This window comes from Hyaena hyaena, unplaced genomic scaffold (genome assembly GCF_003009895.1).
Source record: "Hyaena hyaena isolate Hyena2069 unplaced genomic scaffold, ASM300989v1 scaffold_73, whole genome shotgun sequence".
Taxonomy (NCBI): domain Eukaryota; kingdom Metazoa; phylum Chordata; class Mammalia; order Carnivora; family Hyaenidae; genus Hyaena; species Hyaena hyaena.
The window spans coordinates 2,967,376-2,992,004 of record NW_024080705.1 but is presented as its reverse complement, the minus strand read 5'-3'; the positions used below and the strand labels follow the sequence as shown (position 1 = coordinate 2,992,004).

The 24,629-nt window shown below is 35.2% G+C and overlaps 1 protein-coding gene across 1 annotated transcript in view; it reads right to left on the bottom strand.

Annotated features, from left to right (window-relative positions):
- Positions 1–24,629, bottom strand: part of CTNNA3 (catenin alpha 3) — a 1,079,366-nt gene that overhangs the window by 988,550 nt on the left and 66,187 nt on the right. The window contains exon 4 of the mRNA XM_039233287.1: positions 2,244–2,410. Within this exon, the coding sequence (XP_039089218.1) occupies positions 2,244–2,410 (167 nt within the window). The remainder of the gene's footprint in view (positions 1–2,243; positions 2,411–24,629) is intronic.

The window sequence follows — 24,629 nt, the reverse complement described above, 5'->3', positions numbered from 1 at the left end:
TGGATCAAGTACAGCTCATTCACAAACTAGGATAAACTTCCTAGTGTCTTAAGTTTTAAAGTTTTTCTTTCTACTTATATTTGTATATTATTTATACTATCTATATAATCTTAGCCATTTCCTTATCAGTAAGCCATACTCTGTTTTTCAATCTACCACTGGCTTTAGGATAAACAATTCTAAAATTTGTATGGAACCACAAAATAGCCAAAGCAACCTTGAAAAAGAAAAGCAAAGCTGGAGGCATCATGATTCAGGACTTCAAGTTATATTACAAAGCTATAGTAATTAAGACAGTATGGTACTGGCACAAAAATAGACACATATATCAATGGAAGAGAACAGGAAACCCAGAGGGTTGCCTGAATGGCTCAGTCAATTAAGCCTCTGACTTTAGCTCAGGACATGATTCCACGGTTCCTGAGTTTGAGCCCTGCATCAGGATCTCTGCTTGTCAGCACAGAGCCAGTTTCGGATCCTGTCTCCCTCTTTCTCTCTGTCCCTCCCCAACTCAGTCTCTCTCTCTCAAAAATAAACATTTAAAAAATATAAATAATGGTTGTAACTACTGTTCTTACTATATATATGTATTTATAAATATAAATATATATATATATATATAAAACCTAGAAATGAATGCACAACTATGTGGTCAATTAATCTTCCACAAAGTAGGAAAGAGTATCCAATGGGTAAAAGAATGTCTCTTCAACAAACAGTGTTGACAGCAACACTCAAAGGAATGAAACTGGACCATTTTCTTATACCATACACAAAAATAAATTCAAAATGAATGAAAAACCTAAACGTGAGACAAAAACCATCAAAATCCCAGAGAAGAACACAAGCAATAATTCCTTTGACATTGGCCTTAGCAACTTCTTACTACATATGCCTCCTGAGGCAAGGAAAACAAAAGCAAAAATAAACTATTGGGACCTCATCAAGATAAAAAGCTTCTGCACATTGAAGAAAACAATCAGCAAATCTAAAAGGCAGCCTATGGAATGGGAAGATATTTACAAATGACATATCTGAGAAAGCGTTAGTATCAAAAATATATAAAGAACTTCTAAAACTCAATACCCAAAATCAAATAATCCAGTTAAGAAATAGGCAGAAGACATGAATAGACATTTTTCCAAGGAAGACATCTAGATGACTGTCATACACATGGAAAAATCCTCAACATCACTGATCATCAGTGATGTTGATGATGATGATGATGATGATGATGTAAATCAAAACTACTATAAGATATCTCATACCTCTCATAATGGCCAAAATCAACAACACAAGAAACAACAGGTGTTAGCAAGGATGAGGAGAAAGGGGAACCTTCTTACACTGTTGGCGGGAATGCAAACTGGTACAGCCACCCTGGAAAACAGCATGGAGTTTCCCCAAAAAATTAAAAATAGGACTACCCTGTAATCCAGCAATTGCAATACTAGGTATTTACCCAAAGTTTACAAAAATATTAATTTAAAGGGATACATGTGCCCCAATGTTTATAGCACTATCAACAATAGCCTACTTATGGAAAGGGCCCAAATGTCCACTTACTGAAGAATGGATAAATACGTGGTATATATATGTGTATATATATGGAATATTATTCAACCAAAGACAAGAATGAAATTTTGGCATTTGCAGTGATGTGGATGGAGTTACAGAGTATTTAGGCTAAGCGAAATAAGTCAGTGAAAGACAAATACCATATGGTTTCACTCATATATGGAATTTAAGAAATAAAACAAATGGTCATAAGGGGAAAATGAGAGGCAAACCAAGAAACAGACTCTTAACTATAGAAAACGAACTGATGGTTACCAGAGGGGAAGTGGATCGGGGTGGGGTGGGGCAGATGGGTAAAATAGGTGATGGTGATTAAGGAGTGCACTTGTGAAAAGCACCAGGTATTGTATGTAAGTGTTGAATCACTAAATTATACACCTGAAGTTAATATTATACTACATGTTAATTAACTGGGATTTAAATTAAAACTCTAAAATTTTTTAAATTTTAAAAATGTTTCAAAAGAAACAACAACAAAAAAGACTAACTTCTGGCTTCTTTCTCTTGAGGTATACATGACTTGCACAATTCAATCTGGTCAGCGTCTGCTGGGTGACTATAAGAAATGAAGGTGAGGCTGGGATGCACTAGGATTGATCCCGAGTTCAGGAAAAGTAATTAGACATGAGAACAACGCCAAGGTAAACTAGCCATCGTTTACTTACAGCTGACACGTGCTGTAAGAGACACATGACATCAATCATGTCTGCGAGGATAAGGAGTCTGGTAACTGCAGCCAACAAGGCACGGGCAGCTTGAACCACAGCCTCCCTTTTTGGGAGATAACAGGGGTCATCTGCAAATCTCTCAGCCGATACTTTCAGAGCTTCACCTGAAAAACACAACCCAAAATAATATTCTTTCAGTTTCAGCTATACCTGTGTAAGTATTTATCATCCTAATTTCAAGTACATTCTATGACTGAACATAATATTAAAATAGTGTTAGTTGACACTAGAACACTGTCTCTTAATAAACAATGGAGTTTAAAATTGACATTTCTCTTTGATAAATGCTCTGGAGTTTAAGAAGCACAATGCCATTTTCCTGCAAGAGAATTGTGCTCCATTGACTAGCAACATCTAGTAAAACTGCTGTCAACTTCTGAATCTCATTTGCTGTGAAAGGTTTCATTACTAAGACTTCAATTGGAAACAATCTTGTTTATAAAAATAAGGTAAATCTTCATTAAATTACTTTCCAATTCAATGTTAGAAAAGAGCTAGCCTTCTCTGATAAAAATTTAACATAGGCTGATTTATCCTAAACTGTCAATATAATAACCTATCTCCTAAATTTAGCCACAAATTATATTTCATAGTACATAATTTTTAGAGAAATATGTCTACCATTTTTAAGGTCTTTTTCACTGAAAATATATTTTATGATAAAAGCAGTGTGTACTCATTCATTTTTAAAAGTTCACAGTTCAGAAAGCTATCAAATGAAAAGTTTCCTTTTTACTGCTCTCCACTAACATAATTGTTTACCACATCCACTATGTTTTAAGTCACTCAATTTAAACTTGCTTTTATTATGAAACCACTACATGCTCATTACTTTTAAGTAATTCGCCATACTGAAGAGTATAAAGTGAAGACAATTTTCATAAAGTCTCCATATGAATCACCTGAAAATACTCCTGGAGTTCTTGTATATCCACCCAGAAATTTTTCCATGAATGTATGTTTTATGTGTGTGCATATGCATATATGCTTATTTATATGTATATGTTTATATGTATGTTTAAATGTATGTATGTATTTATGAATATATTCACACATTCATATATATGTATATATAAGGAAAGATTCTGTCATAATAGAGACATTTTATAAGTTAAATGGGACATACAGAAGATATAAATCCTTTTCACAAATATTTTCATACTATAAAAACTTTCTACAATTGTTTTTTTCACTTATCAATTTATTTTCTTTTCATGCTGGGATATAATTGACCAGGAGATATTAAAGTATGCACAGTAACTTACCATGTGGGCTCTGAAGCTGTTCTGCTTCAGCATCTGTCCTACTACCTCAGACAACTTCTTTATGCCTTAATTTTTCCCCTGCAAATGGAACTAATAATAATAATACCTACAATTTTTATAAAAATTAAATAAGAACAGTGCTTTGAGCTTACTAAAGAGTTGATTAGCTTTTGTCATTCTTTTTAATACTTGAATAAAGTTCCATTTTATTGATATACTATATCTTATTTTACTAGACTTCTATTAAACACATAAATAATTTTCAGCATTTTCCTATTTCAAACAGTAATGCAAAGAATGACACATAGTTTTGCATACATGAGCAAACTTGGCTGGATAATAAACTCTTAAAAGTGGAATTGCTGAGTCAAGAGGCAAATGAATTTTAAGGTTTGATACATACTGTCAAAAAATTCTCCAAAACAGAGCCATCTCACCAATAATATATTAAAGGGCATGTCTTATCTACTCTACTCCATGAATATTTTAGTTTTTATATATTCATGAATGTCAGCATAATGAAAATGAAATGGATTTTTTAAATTAAATATAACAAAGAACAGTGTTCCTTATAATGAACAGAACCTATGAAGAAGGTCTGAGACTATCTCAACATGTTAGTATAAACATGTTAGCTCTCTTAGAAATACTAAGCTAGGAATCAGACTATTAAGTCAGACACCTCTGAGATCAAATTCTTATCTGCCTCTCAGCTCTGAGACCTTGTACGCTTAAACACTTTCAGTGTCCTCATGTAATGGAATGTGATAAAAATATTACTTATTTCACAGTGTTTCTGAGATGGTTAAATGAGATATAATTCAAAATATATATTTAGTGCAGTATCTGAACATGGAAAGCACTCAACAAATATTAGCTGTTATTTTCTCAGGAAATTTCTAGTAGAGTTGGTAAATTTTTAAGACCAGGAAATGGTGATTTTTATGTGTTTCTCTGCAAGTTAGAATTTCTGTGAGAAGACTAAAAATTAAAGTGACCTTGGAAATTTAGAGAGTAGATGAATTCCCACATAAAAGATTATTTTTTTCTTGTCATGATTCTGAATTGGAAAGTTAAGATAGCCTTTATAGAATACAGTCATTGACTTTACTATAACTAAATATACATCAAAAAAGAATTATGTGTTGTTGACTAAAAATGTTGGGATGTTCAGTGAAGAAATGGGCAGAAGATATGAACAGACACTTCTCCAAAGAGGACATCCAGATGGCCAACAGACACATGAAAGGATCCCTCCTCATCAGGGAAATACAAATCAAAATCACACTGAGATACCACCTCACGTCAGTCCGAGTGGCTAAAATGAGCAAATCAGAGAACTCTAGATGCTGGCAAGGATGTGGAGAAACAGGCACCCTCCTACACTGTTGGTGGGAATGTAAACTGGTACAGCCCCTCTGGAAAACAGTGTGGAGGTTCCTCAGGAAACTAACAATAGAACTCCCCTAGGACCCAGTCATAGCACTGCTAGGAATTTACCCAAGGGATACAGAAGTGCTGATGCATAGGAGCACATGTACCCCAATGTTCAGAGCAGCACTCTCCACAATAGCCAAAACATGGAAAGAGCCTAAGTGTCCATCAACGGATGAATGGATCAAGAAGGTGTGGTTTATCTATACCATGGAATACTACATGGCAATGAGAAACAATGAAATCTGGCCATGTGTAGCAACATGGATGGACCTTGAGGGTGTTATGCTGAGCGAAATAAGTCAGGCAGAGAAGGACAAATATCATATGTTTGCACATACTTCTGGTCCCAATTTAAGCATCACTTTCTTGGTGAAGCCTCCAATCCCCCCTTACCAAGAGTGGTCTCACAATAAGGAAGATTTCACAGTAAGATTCTATGCTTCCTATGATAACTATCCATCATCATGTACTGTACTGTAATGACTTATATCAAAGCCTGTCTTTAATTCTAAGTCAAAACACTAGTGAGAGAATGGCTAAAATTAACAACATAAGAAATAACAGGTGTTGGTGAGGATGTAGAGAAAGGGGGAACCCTCTTACACTGTTGGTGGGAAAACAAACTGATGTAGCCATTCTAGAAAACAGTGTGGATGTTCCTCATAAGTTAAAAATAGAACTACCCTATGATCCAGCAATTGCACTACTAAGTTTTACCCAAAGGATACAAAAATATTAATTCAAAGGAATACATGAAACCTGATGTTTATAGCAACATAACCAACCATAACCAAATTTTGGGAAGAGCCCAAATGTCCATCAACTGATGAATGGATAAAGATGGGATATATATGTATGTGTGTGCATATATAATATATACACATATATTATATATGTGAAATATTATTCAGCCATAAAAAAGAATGAAATCTTGCCATTTGCAACAATTGTATAGAGCTAGAAAGTATTATGCTAAGCAAAATAAGTCAATCAGAGAAGACAAGTATAATATGATTTCACTCATATATGGAATTTAAGAAACAAAACAGATGAACACGGAGGGGGGAAAAGAGAGAAAAAAACCAGAAAACAGACTCATAACTACACAGAACAAACTGGGGACTATAGGAGAAGGGACGTAGGTAGAAGAATGGGTTAAATAGGTGATAGGTATTAAGGAGGGCACTTGTGATGAACACCAGATATTGTATGTAAGTGATAAATCACTACATTCTATGCTTGAAACTAATATTATATTGTATTTTAACTGGAATTTAATAAAAGCTTGAAAAAGAATAAAATAAGACGACTAGTGAGAATAAGAGCTGCATTGGTCCTGGTCACCACAGTATTCCCAGGTTAGAACAGTGCTTACTCTACTGCATATATCCAATATTTAATGTGTGTTGTGAATGAGTATGTGAATGAACATTATTCAATTTTCCTTTAGTAAACATATGTTGTTCCCTATATAACACAGCTCCATCCTAGGCATCCAAGATATAGAGACTAATATAATGCAGTTTTGAAGCCTAGTAATTTCACAAATGAGAGCCAACAAATATTATGATACAATCTAAGCAGGGCTCAAGCAGAGACCTATGCAAAAGCACAGAGAAGTACCTACCTCTGCCTGAGGCATGGAAGGACACATAGAGAAATGTTCAAGGTAAGAGCAACATGTTCCAACTATTTATTATCAAAGATAGCTGGTTTATATCATTTAGCCAGTTCACAGCCTGTCTTATGTCAGTAAAAAAATGGCTGTTTTCTGAACAGAAAAAAAGTACAGCAAACTCCTTTCTGTCTACAATATTTGCATCCATGTGTTATAAAGTCCACACATGAGAAGTCTATTATTTTGTAATATCATTCCCAATCTTTCTTTTAATGCCTTAAGTCAGAAATTTAATGTGTATTTTTAAAATTTTCACTTTTAAAATACATACAAATAAACTATATCTTTCCTTCAAGAAATCCCATTCCATATTACAGAGCAACTTATAAAGCTCTTGAAAATGCTACAAGAACTAGTTTCAGAAAGTTTTATACTAGATTTATTTTATTCCTTTCCTATCAAATATACTCTGTTTAATCTTCAAAAAAATCAGTTATGAAATGCCTGCTTGAATGATGTACTGAAGTATATACTCTACAAAGATATGTATAGATATATTTTTTACATATATTAAGTATAATATGTGAAAACCTCTGAATGCACAAAAATCTGATATGTAAAAAATTTATATGATCATATAAACTCCAGAAGTAAAAGAAAAAATATTGGCTAAATAGACACATTACTAAATATTTTCACTTTATAGGTTACTTGTAGATTCTTTTAAATAGTAAGTTCCTTTGCCACATTCAAAAGTACAACTCCACTTTCTAGAAGTGGTTGTAAAAGTAATTGTATTGACCATAAACTTTAAAATTAAAAAAAAAAACATTGTATAAGTAAAACATTCAGAGGAGAAAGGAGAAAAACCAAAATAAAAAGGATCAAATACTAAAGATCAAATTTCCTCCAACTTTTATAATTAACATTATATTTATTATTCAATTAAGATTTCTAGTGTATGCCTCTGGCCACCCTTCTGTGTTTTAATATTTGATACCATGTAACATTCACTAATGCATATTAATTAATTCAATATATAATAACATACTCCAGTATAATGGAGCTCTGAGGCTGAGAGTGGGCACTAGGCGGTTGGTTTTATTTGTTTTTAATTGAGAAACGGCCATTTGAATATGGAAACTCCTAAAAGGTAGGAGCCTGAATTTAACTTTAGAGCAGATTGATTGGGGGAAGCGGGGGGGGGGGGAGGAAGATGACTTCAGCTAGGTCCTAAACTTACATAGATGTTAAAAAAAAAAAAAAAGCAAAGACCTTATTTACAATGTTGGAGACAATTTTAACTGTAAGGAGCAAAACGTTTTCTATGTTAAAAGAAAATCTTATCATGGCAGAATTAAGGGCCAAAAAACTAGCCACTGCTGTGTGGACTCAAGCTTGAAAGCTACAAGAATATCACCAGGACCTACAAGGACATCAGCAAGACCTACAGATTCAGGTGAAACCATATGCATCTGAATTGAAACAGCAATTCAGATTGCCATTGTAAAATATTGGCTGTGGTTTATTTCCCTTTCATTGTCTCCAAACTCTCAGTAAAGACTTATCAAACATAATTTGGTTCCAGTCAAAGCAGAGTAACAAAACTAGACTTCTTTCCCACCCAACAATGGACAAAATACATGAAAAAATGGTTCCAAAGACACTGGGCATCGGGCAATAAAGGACTGCAGTCTCTGAGAAATGGGAAACAAGCAACATGAATCCTTTGATAGCCCTTGCTTATTGCCTTCAGAGACTTTCCAGGCCACAGACAGGAAGGGAAAATCAAGAAATAGCCTGGCAAACTCTCTGAGCTGAAGAGACAGAACTAAGAGTCCAAAGAAATTGTGGTAGCTAAAATAGGCAGAACAGAGAATGAGAAAGAAGAGAGATACACAGGGAGAGATCTCCGAAGATTTGCAGAAACTCCCTCTTGAATATTCACCTAACTAGTGATCAACACGTACATGGGAAGAAATTACCTAAGGCTAAGAAAAAAGCCATCTGAAAAGATTTAAGGTAACAGTACTTGGCACTCACACAGCACTGGAAATAGTGCTTGTTCCCACCATAGTTCCATAGTGAAGTTCCCATTGAAAACTTCATGATTTATGGGATATTGGGTAGAGTACATAGTCGGGGAATAATTAGCTCTAGACTGAGGATTTCCCCAGTATCCCCTAACAAAACAATTCAGAGAAAACAGAATTTCTATCTTTAAGGCATTAATTATCAGAGAATAGCTCTGGCCAGGTAAAGACAACAGGAGGACAGCATCGTGAGTTAACTAAAGTAGAAGAGCTTAGGCAACCTCGCACTGAGCCCTGCACCATTGAGAATAATCAAAATGAGCTGGAGAATGCTTTGCTAGGGCTAATTCTATAAAACTGTGAATGTTTATAAAATATAAACTTTGATGGGGCTCATTTCTATAAAACTGATGGAAAAATCTCTGAACATCACAGTTGGGATATAGTAGAAACTCGTAAGAGACCTTCTTTTAACCATCTCTCCAGGTTAATCAACTCTTTTTATTCCCTCTCAAAACATATTCATGATCCCTCCCTCCTTCTCAATACCAAAAGATTATCTCAAGAATACTGCAGTCCTTCTTTTCCCACCAATTGAAGTATGTACCAAGAGCCTATTGGGGCGGGGGGGGGGGGGGGGCGGTTAAAAAACACAAGTTGGATGACTGATTGCTCTTCTGTGAAGGTTCCCTGAAGACCTAGGGGACAGGGCATCATCTTTCAGCTCCCTGGCTAGAGAGCAGGGATGGCCTTATTCATCCTGCCCTTCAGCACTGAAAGCCGTTAAGGAACAAAACAGAGCCACATAGTGGATGTCTGAGCCACTTATAGGAAGCCCTCTCCACCCCCTCACCCCCTCACCCCCACCCCCAGCACCCCTGTGCCCTGGAGGCATATTTCCACTGAGACAAGTTAGCCTGAGAAACCAAATAGCTGACCTTTCCCACAAAAGACCAGCACAAACCCTTCTCTCACACCAAGTTTACTGACCAAAAGTTCTACAAAGCTTCAACTCTAGGGGAAGTAGGATCTACCTTCCTGTTTACTCTTATTCTTTATGTTTTATTAGTTTCCTTTATTTTCTTATTTTTTCAATTCCTTTTTTTATTTTTTAATATTATCATTTTTTCCTTATTTTTCTATATTTTTAAAATATTTTTATTTATTTTGTTTGCTTATTTTAAATTCATTTCATTTCATTTCATTTTTATTTCGGGATCTAAATTTTTTAACAAAAAGACCAAAACATATTCAGAATCCAGTTTCAGGTGGTTTGGGGGGTGGGTTGTTTTTTCTTCCTTTTCTTTTTCTGAGCAAAATGAGACAGAGAAATTCACCCCAAAAAAGAAGGAAGTACAACCCAAGGCAAGGGATTTAATCAATACAGATATAAGCAAGATGTCTGAACTAGAATTGAAAACAATGATTATAAGGATAGTAGCTAGGCTTGAAAAAAAAGCATAGAAGATACCAGAGACTCTCTTTCTGCAGAGATAAAAGAACTAAAATCTAGACAGGCCAAAATTAAAAATGCTATAACTGAGATACAGTACCAAATGGAGGCCATGAGAGTGAGGATGGATGAGGCAGAAGACAAATTAGTGATATAGAAGATAGAATTATGGAAAATAATAAAGCTGAAAAGAAGAGGGAAACAAAAATCATGGTTCATGAAGGCTGACTTAGGGAACTCCATGAATGAAACATAATGACATTCATATCATAGGAGTTCCAGAAGATGAAGAGAGAGAAGGGGGCAGAAGCTTTATCCAAACAAATTATAGGTGAAAATTTCCCTAATCTGGGAAAGGATACAGACATCAAATTTCAAGATGCATCAAGAACTCCCATTAAATTCAACAAAAGCCAACCATTACCAGTGCATACCAGAGTCAAATTCACAAAATACACAGACAACCAAAGAATTATGAAAGCAGCAAGGGGGGGTGGGGGGGAGTCCTTAAACTACCAGGGAAGAGAAATCAGGTTCACAGCAAATCTGTCCACAGAAACTTGGCAGGCCCAAGAGAATGGCAGGATATATTCAACATGCTGAATGGGAAAAATATGCAGCCAAGAATACTTCTCCAGTAAGGTGGTCATTCAGAATAAAAGGAAAGATAAAGAGTTTCCAAGACAAAAACTAAAGGAGTTCATGAACACTAAACAAGCCCTGCAAGAAATTTTACAGGCTACTCTTTAAGTGGAGGGGGAAAAAATGATCAAAAGCAACAAAGGCTAAAAGGAACAGAAAACATCACCAGAAACATCAACTCTACAAGTAACACAACTACCCTAAACTCATATCTTTCAAATATCACTCTGAATGTAAATGGACTAAATGCTCCAAATCGAAAGACATAGGAATCAGAATAGATTTAAAAAAAAATCAATTTGTATTCTGACTAAAAGAGACTCATTTGAGACCTAAAGACATTGGCAGATTGAAAGTGAGAAGAGGAGATCAAGCTATCATGCTAATGGACACCAAAAGAAAGCTGGAGTAGCCACACTTCAATCAGACAAACTAGATTTTAAGCCAAAGACTGTAATAAGAGATGCTGGAGGCCATGACATAAAAATCAAAGGGTCTATCCATCAAGAAGATCTAACAATTGTAAACATTTATGCTCCCAACTTGAAACACCCAAATATATAAATCAATTAATAATCAACATGAAGAAGCTCATTGATAATAATACAATAGTAGGGAACTTTAACACCCCACTTATAGCAATGGACAGATCATCTAAGCAGAAAATCAACAAGAAAACAATGACATTGAATGACACAATGGACCAGAGGGACTTAACAGATATATTCAGTATATTTCATTCTAAAGCACCAGCATACACATTCTTACATTCTCCAGAAGAGACCCAGTATGTGGGTCAATCACATACTGTACAAATCAGCCTTCATTAAGTACAAAAAGATCGATAACGGAGGACCATGGGGGAGAAGAAGGGGAAAAATAGTGGGGGTGAAGGAGGGAGGCAAACCATGAGAGACTCTTGAATGTGGAGAACAAACTGAGAGCTGATGGGGGTGAGGGGGAGGGGAAGGGGGGTGATGGGTATGGAGGGCCCTTGTGGGGATGAACACTGTATGTTCTATGGAAACCAACTTAACAATAAACTATTTTTTAAAAATGTACAAAAAGATCGAGATCATACCATGCATTATTTTCAAACCACAACGCTATGAAACTTGAAGTCAACCACAAAAAAAAATTTGGAAAGCCATCAAGTACATGGAGGTTAAAGAACATCCTGCTAAAGGGGCGCGTGGGTGGCTCAGTCAGTTAAGCGTCCGACTTCGGCTCAGGTCATGATCTCATGGTTCGTGGGTTTGAGCCCCATGTTGAGCTCTGTGCTGACAGCCAGCTCAGAGCCTGGAGCCTGTTTTGGATTCTGTGTCTCTCTCTATCTGCTTCTCCCCTGCTCACGCTGTCTCTCTCTCTCTCAGAAATAAATTTTAAAAAAACATTAAAAAAAAAAAAAGAACATCCTGATAAAGAAAAAATGGGTTTACCAGGATATTAAAGACAAATTAAAAAGTACATGGAAGCCAATGAAAATGAAAATATGACAGTCCAAACCCTTTGGGAGGAGACAAAGGCAGTCCAAAGGGGGAAGGAAGTACAATGCAATTCAGGCCTCTTTCAAGAAGCAAGAAAGGTCCCAAATATACAACGTAACCTTACATCTGAAGGAGCTAGAAAAGGAACAGCAAATAAAACCTAAAGCCAGCAGAAGGGAGATAATGAAGATTAGAGCAGAAACAAATGATACAGAAACAAACCAAACAACAACAACAGCAGCAACAACAACAACAACAACAAAACAGTAGAAAAGATCAATGAAACTAAAAGCTGGTTCTTTGAAAGAAATAACAAATTGATAAACCCCTACCAGACTCATCAAAAAGAAAAGAGAAAGAACCCCAATAGATAAAATCATGAATGAAAGAGGAGAGATCACAACCAACACCACAGAAACACAATTATGAGAATACTATGAAAATTTATATCCCAACAAACTGGACAATCTGAAAGAAATGGACAAATTCCTAGAAATTCACAAACTGCTACAACTGAAACAGAAAGAAATAGAAAATTTGACAAGACCCGTAAGCAACCAACAAATTGAATCAGTAATCAAAAATCTTCCAAAAATATAAGTCCAGGGCCAGATGGCTTCCCAGGGGAATTCTACCACACATTTAAAAAAACAGTTAATATCTATTTTTCTCAAACTGTTCCAAAAAACGGAAGGGAAAGGAAGGAAAATTTCCCAGAATTACCTTGATTCCAAAACCAGAAAAAGACTCTACTAAAAGGAGAATTACAGGCCAATATCACTAATGAACCTGGATACAAAAATTCTTAACAAGATACTAGGAAATCAAATTCAACAGTACATTAATAGAATTATTTACCTGACCAAGTGGGATTTATTCCTAGGCTGCAGATCTGGGTCAATATTTGCATATCATTCTTTAGATCAATGGAATAGAACAGAAAACCCAGAAATGGATCCACTACTATATGGTCAATTAATCTTCAACAAGGCAGGAAAGAATATCCAATGGAAAAAAGACAGTCTCTTCAACAAATGATGTTGGGAAAATTGGGTATCAACACGCAAAGGAATGAAACTGGACCACTCTCATATAGCATACATAAAAATAAATTCAAAAGGGATGAAAGACCCTAATGTGAGACAGGAAACCATTAAAATTCTAGAAGAGAACACAGGCAGTAACCTCTTTGACATCTGCTGAGTCAACTTCTCACTAGACATATCACTGAAGGCAAGGGAAACAAAAGCAAACATGAACTTTTGGGATTTCACCAAGATAAAAATCTTCTGCACAGTGAAGAAAAAATAAAAGAAACTAAAAGACAGCTTATGGAATGGGACAAGATATTTGTAAATGACATATCTGATAAATGTTTAGTCTCCAAAATCTATAAAGAACTTATGAAACTCAACATCCAAAAAACAAATAATCCAGTGAAGAAATGGGAAGAAGACATGAATAGACACTTTCCAAAGAAGACATCCAGATGGCTAACAGACACATGAAAAGATGCTCAACATCACTCATCATCAGGGAAATACAAATCAAAACCATGATGAGATCCCACCTCACCCCTGGTAGAATGGCTAAAATTAACAACACAAGAAACAAGTTTTGGCAAGGATGTGAAGAAAGAGGAACACTCTTACACTGTTGGTGGGAATGCAAACTGGTGCACCCACTCTGGAGAAGAGTATGGAGCTTCCTCAAAAAACTAAAAATAGAGCTAATCTATGTCCCAGCCATTACACTATTAGGTATTTACCCAAAGGATACAAAAATACAGATTGGAAGGGGTACATACACCCCAATGTATCTATCAGCACTATCAAAAATAGCCAATGAGCCCAAATGATAAAAAGATAAATAGAAAGTAGTATATATATATATAATATATATATAATATATAAATAATATTCTATTATCCGTATAATAGAATATTACTCAGACATCAAAAAGAATAAAATTTTGCCATTTACAATGATGTGGATAGAGCTAGAATGCATTATGTCAAGTAAAATCAGTCAGAGAAAGACAAATACAATATACTTTCATTCATATGTCAAATTTAAGTAACAAAACAGATAAGCATATAGGAAGTGGGGCAGAGGAGAGAGGGAAACAAACCGTAAAAGGTTCTTAACAGTAGAGAACAAACTGAGGGTTGCTGGAGAGAGGTGGGTGGGAGATGGGCTAAATGGGTGATGGGTATTACAGGAGGCACTTGTGATGAGCACTGGGTGTTGTATGTAAGTGATGAATCATTAAATTCTACTGTAAAACCAATATCGCACTGTATGTTAACGAAAATTTAAATTTAAGAAATTCACTAAAAGGATACATCTTAGGTTAAGTGCTATTACCAGAAAAGGGAAAATAATGAGGGAACTTTTGAAAGTGATGGGTAAGTTTATAGCATTGAATGAGAATGGGCTCATGGTTGTATACTTATTAACAATTACATCAAGTTGTATACATTAAATATCAGTTTTTTTGTGTCTCAATGATACCTCGATAAGGCAGTTTTTAATCAGTTTTAAACTTTTTTACTTCAAAAGACAACATCAAAAAAGTGAAAAGGCAACCCACAGACTGGAAGAAAATATTTGTAAATTATATACCCAATAAGAGCCTTATATCCACAATCTATTTTTTAAATTCTTACAATTAAATAATAAAAAGACAACCCATTTTTTAATGGGAAAAGAATCTAAATAGACATTTCTCCAAAGAAGAAATCTAAATGGCCACTAAGTACATAAAAATATTTGATATCAAAAATATGACCTAAGGGCGCCTGGGTGGCTCAGATGGTTAAGCGCCCAACTTCAGCTCAGGTCATGATTTCATGGTTCATCAGTTCGAGCCCTGCATTGGGATCTGTGCTGACAACTTAGAGCCTGCTTCAGATTCTGTGTCTCTCTCTCTGCCCCTCCCCTGCTCAAGCTCTGTTTCTCTCAAAAATAAATTTAAAAAACATTTAAAAAATTTTTTAAAATATATGACCTAAATTATTAAAGCTTAATTAAAATGTATATGGCTTTTTGTAAGGCCCTTAATCAAGGTTATTTTTTGATTGATTAAAGACAGGTATATCTTTTTAGTAGTCAAAAAACAACAGATTAAAAACTACTTATATAGGAGATAAAGGAAAAGAGAATGAATGTATGTGTATGTGTACTGGAATTGTCACTATAATAGCTATTATATACGGTGAATAATTATTATAATAAGGTAGTAGAACAGCAGTATTTACACTGCAACTAACTTCTATCCACGAGGGGAATATCATTAAAAGAATGGGTAAAAGGAGTGCTGAAAACTCATTTACAAAAACGTCACAGCAAAACCCAGAGCAGAATGTATCTTCCTCAGAAATCCCTGGAAACTCCATAAAGCTCACTAAGTAACTAAAACACAGAATTTGTGTTATAAATATTAGTTCTCTTTGGCATAAAAATTAACAACAGCTTTAGCTATCTTTTCATTTTATCTATCCCACCAATGATAAATTTAGTCTGAGAAACTTAAGATTCTTCTTTTTTTTTTAATGTTTATTTTTGAGAGAGAGAGCACAAGCAGGGAAGGGGCAGAGAGAGAGACACACACAGAGTCTGAAGCAGGCTCCTGGCTCTCAGCTGTCTGCCCAGAGCCCGACATGGGTCTCCAACCCACGAACCATGAGATCATCACCTGAGCCAAAGTCAGCCATGTAACCAACTGAACCACCCAGGTGCCCTGAGAAACTTAAGATTCTTAACAAGTTACAGGTAAAACACTTTTAGAAGTCTTTGAATTCTCAGTTCTTTTACCTAAGACAAAGTCAGTAAACTACGGGAAACAGGCTAAATCTAGCCTGCACTGTTTATATAGACGACCCACAAGCTAAAAATGGCTTTTACATTTTTTTACATACAGTGTTTTATTAGCTTCAAGTGTACAATATAGTGATTCAGCAATTCTATACATCACCCAGGTCTTATCACAAGTGTATTCATTAATCACCATCACATATTTAACCCGTCCCCCTATTCCCCCCCTCTAGTAATCATCAGTTTGTTCTCTATAGTTATGAGTCTTTCTTGATTTGTCCCTCTTTTTTCCCCTCATTTGCTCATTTGTTTTGTTTCTTTTTCTTTTTCTTTTTTTTAATGTTTTATTTATTTCTAGGAGAGAGAGAGAGAGACAGCATGAGCAGGGGAGGGCCAGAGAGAGAGGGAGTCACAGACTGAAACAGGCTCCAGGCTCTGAGCTGGCAGTCAGCAGAGAGCCCGACGCGGGGCTCGAACCCACGAACCGCGAGATCGTGACCTAAGCGAAAGTCGGACGCTCAACCGACTAAGCCACCCAGGCGCCCCTCATTTGTTTTGTTTCTTAAATTCCACATATGATTGAGATCATATGATATTTGTCTTTCACTGACTCTGCTTAGCATTATAGTCTCTAGTGGCTTTTACATTTTTAAATGGTTGGGTAAATGCTCATGAATTGGAAGAATAAATATTGTTAAAATGTCCATACTACTCAAAGTAATCTACAGATTTAATACAATCCCTATCAAAACACCAGTAGCATTTTTTACAGAACAATAACAAATAATCCTAAAATTTGTATGGAACCACAAAAGACCCTGAATAGCCAAAGTAATCTTGAGAAAAAAGGAACAAAACTGGAGGTATCATAATCCCAGATTTCAAGAGGTACTACAAAGGAGTAATAGTTAAAACTGTATAGTACTGGCACAAAAACAGACACATCAATCAATAGATCAGAAGAGGGAGCCCAGAAATAAACCCACAATTATATGGTCAATTAATATTCAACAAAAGAGACAAGAATATACAATGCAGAAAAGATAGTCTCTTTAATAAGTGGTGCTTAGAAAACTGGACAGCTACAAATGAAAGAATGAAACTGGAGCAGTTTCTTACATCATACACAAAATAAAATCAAAATGGATTACATAACTAAATGTGAAACCCAAAACCATAAAAATTCTAGAAGAGAGCAGAGGCAGTAATTTCTCTCACATTGGCTATAGCAACATTTTTCTAGATATGTCTCCTGAGGAAAGGAAAACAAAAGCAAAAATAAACTATTAGGACTACATCAAAATAAAAAGCTTCTGCACAGCAAAGGAAACAACCAACACAACTAAAGGACAACCTATAGAATGGAAGAAGATATTTGCAAATGATATAGCCAATAAGGTATCCAAAATATATAAGAAAGTTACACAATTCAACACACATGAAAAAAACACAAATATTCAATTAAAAAATAGACCTGAATAGACATTTCTCCAAAGAAGACATACAGATGGCCAACAGACACGTGAAAAGATGCTCAACATCACTCATCATCAGGGAAATGTAAATCAAAACCACAATGAGATATCATCTCATACCTGTCAGAATGGCTAAAATAAAAAACTCAAGAAACAACAAGCATTCACAAGGATGTGGGAATTCTCATACACTGTTGGTGGTAAACAAACTGGTGCAGCCACCCCAGAAAACAGCATGAGGTTCATCAAAAAATTAAAAATAGAACAACCATATGACCCAGTAATTCAAAAACAGTAATTCAAAAAGATATGCTCAACCATATGTATACTGTAGCATTATTACAACAGCCCAGTGTCCATCAAGAGATGAATGGATAGAGATGATGTGGTATATATACAATGAAACATTACTTGGCCATAAAAAGAATGAAATTTTGGAACAACATGGATAGATCTAGAGAGTATAATGCTGAGCAATATAAGTCAGTCAGAGAAAGATAAATACCATATGATTTCACTCATAGGTGGAATTAGGAAACAAAGAAAAAAAAGACCAAAAAACAAATTCTTAACTACAGAGAGCAAATTGATGGTTACCAAAGGGGAGATGGGTATGGGGGATGGGTGAAATAAGTGAAGGGGATTAAGAGTACACATATCATGATGAGCACTGAGCAATGTATAGGACTGTTGAATCTTTATATTGTATGCCTGAAATTAATAAAACATTGTATGTTAACTATATTGAAAGTAAAATTTAAAAATTTTTCAAAAAATGGTTGAGGAAACATTTTTAATTATATTCTATGACATGTGAAAATTACATAGAATTCAAATTTCAGTGTACAGAAGTGAAAGTTATTAGAACATAGCCATGCTTTTTTGTTTATTGCCCATGTATATCTATGGTTGCTTTCCCACTTCAACAACAGAGTTGAGTAGTTATAACATATAGTACAGGTCCACAAAGCTTTAAATACTGACTATATAACCCTATTGTTTACTAACACATCATCTGAGATAATGAACTAATATGCTCAAAAAAATTCAAGTACTCCAGGAAAAAAATTTATAGAACAAATTTCTCTATTTTGATGCACAAGAATGTGTCTTTAAAAAGCCATTTCTTTCTCATAAAATCATTAGTTGGCTTTCACATCTGAAGCTAAATGTATGGACCTAGCCTGAAAACCCCAGACAACATAAAGTCTGATTTATCCCTTAAAAGTATAACATTTGACCCAGCATTCTTTTGGCTATAATATTTATATATCTAATAGTTTTAGCATCTCAGGAATTTTCCATATGCTTCCATTAAATGATTCCCTGAAAAAAAGTTTAGCCAGCTCCAAATAATGCTTCCAGTGTATTACCAAAAGGAGTTATTAATTTTTTTCTCACTCCAAAGCATAAGGAATGGTACTGCAGGATGAACAGCCACCTTCCTAACTTGCTCACTTCTCTGAAACCCTGAGCAAGTGACGTAATTTTTCAGTATCATTCTCCTTACTATGCAAAAACAAAGATTATAGAAACACAGTAAGAAAAACAAGTGAAAGTCTTTAGTCCCCAGAGAAAAGCATCAGGTAAATGCAAAGGTCTTGAAGGCAGAACTATTTTCACTATCACATTAATATTTTAGATCTTTTTATATGGGGATTTAGCACGTCAAAATTAAAGCTATTCCCATGACATTTCCGGAACTATTTCTTTTTTTTTCTAAGTTTTTATTTAAATCCCAGTTAGTAACATACAGTGTAATATTAGTTTCGGTTGTACAATTTAGTGATCTAATACTTATATAAACACCCAGGACTCATCACAACAGGTGCACTCCTTAATCCCTATCATCTATTTCAGCCATGCCCCCACGCTTCCCCACTATCTCTAGAAGGGTGGTGACCCCTCTGGTAACCAACAGTCTGTTTCTTGATTTGTCTCTGTATTTTCCCTATGCTCCTTTGTTTTACTTCTTACATTCCATATAAGAGTGAAATCATACAGTATTTGTATTTCTCTCTAGCTCCATCCATGTCATCACAAGTGACAAGATTTCATTCTTTTCTTTGGGTAGGTAATAGTCCATTGTATATACATACCACCTCTTCTTTATTCATTCATCAATTGATGGGACACTTGAGCCATTTCCATAATTTGTCTATTGTAGATAATGCTGCTATAAATCTCGGGGTGCATGTATCCCTTTGAATCAGTATTTTGTATTCTTTTGTTGAGTAACTAGTAGTGCAATTGCTGCATTTTAGTGAAGTTCTATTTTTAACTTTTTGAGGAACCTCCACACTGTTTTCCAGAGTAGCTGCAGCAATGTGCATTTCCAACAACAGTGTAAGAGGGTTCCCCTTTCTCTAAATCCTCACCAACACCTGTGGTTTCTAATGTTCTTGATTTTAGCATTTCTGACAGGTTATATTTCATTGCAGTTTTGATTTGCATTTCCTCAATGATAAGTAATGATGAATATCTTTTCATGTGTGTATTGGCCATCTGTATGTGTTCTTAGGAGGATGTTTGTTCATGTCTTCTGCCCTTGTTTTAGTTGGATTCTTTGGTTTTTGGATGTTGAGTTGTATAAGTTTCTTCTATATTTTGGATATTAACCCTTTCTCAGATATGTCATTTGCAGATATCTTCTCCCATTTCATAGGTTGCCATAGGTTGATTGATTCCTTCTGTGTGCAGGTTTTTATTTTGATGAAGTCCCAATATTTTATTTTTGCATTTGTTTCTTTGCCTCAGGAGACATATCTGATAAGAGGTTACGATAGCAAATGCCAAAGACGTTACTGTCTGTGTCCTCCTCTAGTATTTTTATGGTTTCATATATCACATTTAGGTCTTCAATCCATTTTGAATTTATTTTTGTGTATGGTGTAAGAAAGTAGTATCTGAAAACTACAAAACATTGATGAAAGAAATTGAAGATGACACAAGAAATGGAAAGACATTCTATCCTCATGGATTGGAAGAACAGATATTGCTAAAATTTCTGTACTACCCAAAGCAATCTATGTGTTTAGTGCAATCCTATCAAAAGACCACCAGTATTTTTATAGAACTAGAACAAACAATTCTAAAATTTGTATGGAACCACAAAAGACCCCAAATACCCAAACCAATCTTGAAAAAGATAAGCAAAGCTAGAGGCATCACAATTCCAGATTTCAAATTATATTACCAAGCTGTAGTGATCAAAACAGTATGGTACTGGCACAAAAACAGACACATAGATAAACAGAACAAAATAAAAAAACCAAGAAATGAACCCACAACTATATCCTCAATTAATCTTCAACAAAGCAGGAAAGAATACCTATTAAGAAAAAGACCGTCTCTTTAACAAATGGTGTTGGGAAACTGGACAGCAACATGCAAAAGAATGAAACTGGACCATTCTCTTCCACCACACAGAACAATTTCTTAACTGTGCTTCAGCAAACATTCCTGTCTCAGTTCATCATGAAACCCTTGCTATCAGCCACACGATTTTAGGTATTCAACTGTCCACAGCCAGTGGACTACCCATAAGTGATTCTCAATTCTAAATGCTTCTCTCCAAGAATGGTTGAAACTGATATTTAAGTAAATGCCATAAGAATAAAGAAGAGATTAAAAATATTAGCGGTGGGGAGGGGCAATGAAAACTTCTGAAATGTAGGGGGGAAAGGCTGAAGCAAGTAAGAGGAAAAATTGTTAATACCTTCCTTTGAATTATCACTATAAACTCCAAATAGTTGGTGAGGAATATAAAATAGCAAATCTCATTGAAAACCTCTAGCAAAGAAAAAAGCAAAGAAAAGCAAGAGGTAAATATCATCTCATATAATGTGTTAGCACAGAGAAAGGGCTAAGGATAAACTTTCACAAATACCATCTGGCAATTCAAAGATTTATTTAATGTTATGAGTTCGTGCATATTTAAGTAAAATCACTTCCAATCACACAGTTTCTTACAGTTTTTTCTAGTTGTTGTTAGACAAGACTGACCAAATCTGTCAGCCGATTAACAATAAAGGTTGCAATTTTCATGCAATACTGTTTTTAAATTTCATTAAAATTTTAGTCCCCAGGTCCTTTTTTTAATTCCATTTTCTTTAGCACTCATTCCATTTCACTGCTAGAAACTTCTCTTATTTTGTGATACTAAGTCTTCACTGATTTAGGGACACTTGTGTGCCTCTTGGTTTTGTCATATAATCATGATTACAATATAAGTATGATTTTAACATGGGGTGTGTGTGTGTGTGTGTGTGTGTGTGTGTGTGTGTGAGAGAGAGAGAGAGAGAGAGAGGAACAGTTTTATTGTAAAGAACATGCTCTTCACTAACTTCAATAACTCTTCTCTCTATAATGACACCTCAGACACTTACATAAACTAGTTGCTCACTAAATCCCTTAGATTTATATTTTATAAAATTGTATTATGTAAGAAACAATTCATTTTACCTAAGTTTATACATACTCATTAGTATAGTGTCACCAACATTCTGAAGTCAACCTAGCCTTATGAATGCTTCTTTCATTGGCATCAGAGAAATGCAAATCAAAACCACAATGTGACATCACCTAACACCTCTGAGATTGGCTAGTATCAAAAAGGCAAGAAAAAAAAACAAGTGTTGGCAAGGATCTGGAGAAAAAGGAACCTTCATGCACTATTGGTAGGAATGTAAATTGGTACAGCCACTGTGGAAAACAGTATGGAGATTCCTCATAGAATTACCATATGATCCATTAATTCCACCACTGAGTATTTATCCAAAGAAACAAAAACGCTAATTCAAAATGATATACGAAATTAAAAATAGAACTGCCCTATGACCCAGCAATTGCACTACTAGGTTATATTGTATACCATGGAATACAAGTGTGCTGTTTCGAAGGGGCACATGCACTGCAATGTTTATAGCAGCACTATCAACAATAGCTAAAGTATGGAAAGAACACAAATGTCCATCAAGAGATGAATGGATAAAGACGTGAGGGGGGTGGGGGGTGTATGACACAAAACAGATGAACATAAGGGAATGGAAACAAAAATAATATGAAAACAAGGAGGGGAACAAAACATAAGAGATTCTTAAATACAGAGAACAAACTGAAGGTTGCTGGAAGGGGTTGTGGGGGGGATGGACTAAATGGCTAAGGGGCATTAAGGAAGATTTAAAAAATAAGTAAATGTTATTTTTAGAAAACAAAAAGGTATATGCACCTCTATGTTTAGAGCGGTGTTATTTACAATAGTCAAGATATGGAAGCAACTCAAGTGCCCAAAGTGAATGGATAAAAAAAATGTGGTATATTATACACAATGGAATATTACTCAACCATAAAAAAAGAATGACATCTTGCCATTTGCCACAACACAGATGGGCCTAGAGGGTATGCTAAGTGATATAAGTCAGACTGAGAAAGACAAATACCATATTATTTTACTTATATGTGGAATTTAAAAACAAAACAAACAAGCAAACAGAAGCAGAAACAAACCCATAAACACAAAGAAAAAACTGACAGTTACCAGAGGAAAGGAAGGGGAATGGGCAAAATGAGTGAAGGGAAGTAGGAGATATGGCTTCCAGATATGAAATGAATAAGTCATGGAGATAAAAGTTAAGAAGGTAAGGCACAAGAAATATAGTCAATGGTATTGTAATAACATTATATAGTGACAGATGGTAGCTATACTTGAGGTGAACATAGCATAAGACATAGAGATGCCGAATTACTGTTATATACCTGAGACTAATGTAACATTGTGTTGTCAACTGTACTTCAAGAAGGCATGAAGGGAGGGAGAGAGAGGGAAGAAAGATAGAAACAAACTCTTGTTAGAAATGAGTTATTAAGTTCTGATTCTAGAGGAATGCGTTGAATGGACAGTTAAGTCTGAACATTTTACAATCCTCTAAAAATACTACCATGAATTAACTCAAAAAATCTCCAGCCCAAAGTGCTCACATTGGTTTGGGAGAAATACTAGAATTCTGGATGTTAAGTGATCTACTTTCTACTTATCAGCAGTATTGAGGAATGACATTTGAAACTATGGGAAAGAAAATTACTCCCTGGGAGTTAAACTCTGTAGTTATCACATACACAATGGATTGGAGAAGACATAAACCCAAAAAAGAAAGGAATTTTCTCTTCACATCCAAGAACATGATAATGATGAACTACATTGTTAGGGTCAAATGATCCATAATCTTAAGAAACAATGGATCTCGGGCTGCACACAGTGTCTAACCTTAACAAAAAATTAATCAAAAATAATATGTCTAGATGGGGGTTAAAGAGTACACTTATGATGATGAGCACTGAGTAATGTACAGAATTGCTGAATCACTATACTGTACACCTGAAACTAATATAACACTGCATGTTAACTATACTAGAATTAAAATTAAAAACTTAATAAAATTTAGGGAAACCACCCATTGAAGATTCTTAATGATAGAGAATAAATGGAGGGTTGATAGAGGAAGGTGGGGGAGGGGGAGGATGGGCTAGATGAGTGATGGGTATTAAGGAGGGCACTAGTTATAATGAGCACTGGGTGTTGTATGTAAGTGATCAATCACTGAATTCTACTCCTGAAACCAATACTACACTGTATGTTAACTAATTGGAATTTAAATAAAAATTTGAAAAGAAAAAACTTAATAAAATTTTTGGGGTGTGCCTGGATGACTCAGCCAGTTGAGCGTCCAACTTTGGCTCAGATCATGATCTTGAGGTCCATGAGTTCAAGCCCTGCATTGGGCTCTGTGCTTACAGCTCGGAGCCTGGAGCCTGCTTTGGATTCTGTGTCTCCTTCTCTCTCTGTCCCTTTCCACTGCCCCCTTCTCTCTCAAAAATAAATAAAGATTAAATTTTATATTTAAACATTTTTTTTAATTTTCATGATGTTTAAAAGAAAAAAACAATCGTATGTCTAAGGAAGGGCACTGTTGATTAAAACGGGGTTGCATCAACCACAAGAGAAAGAAAAATCACAAAAGTTGGTGATATCTACCCAAACACTTTCCAAAAGAGTAAGAGCTTTATATGATAAATTTTAAATACTATAACCCCATTGGT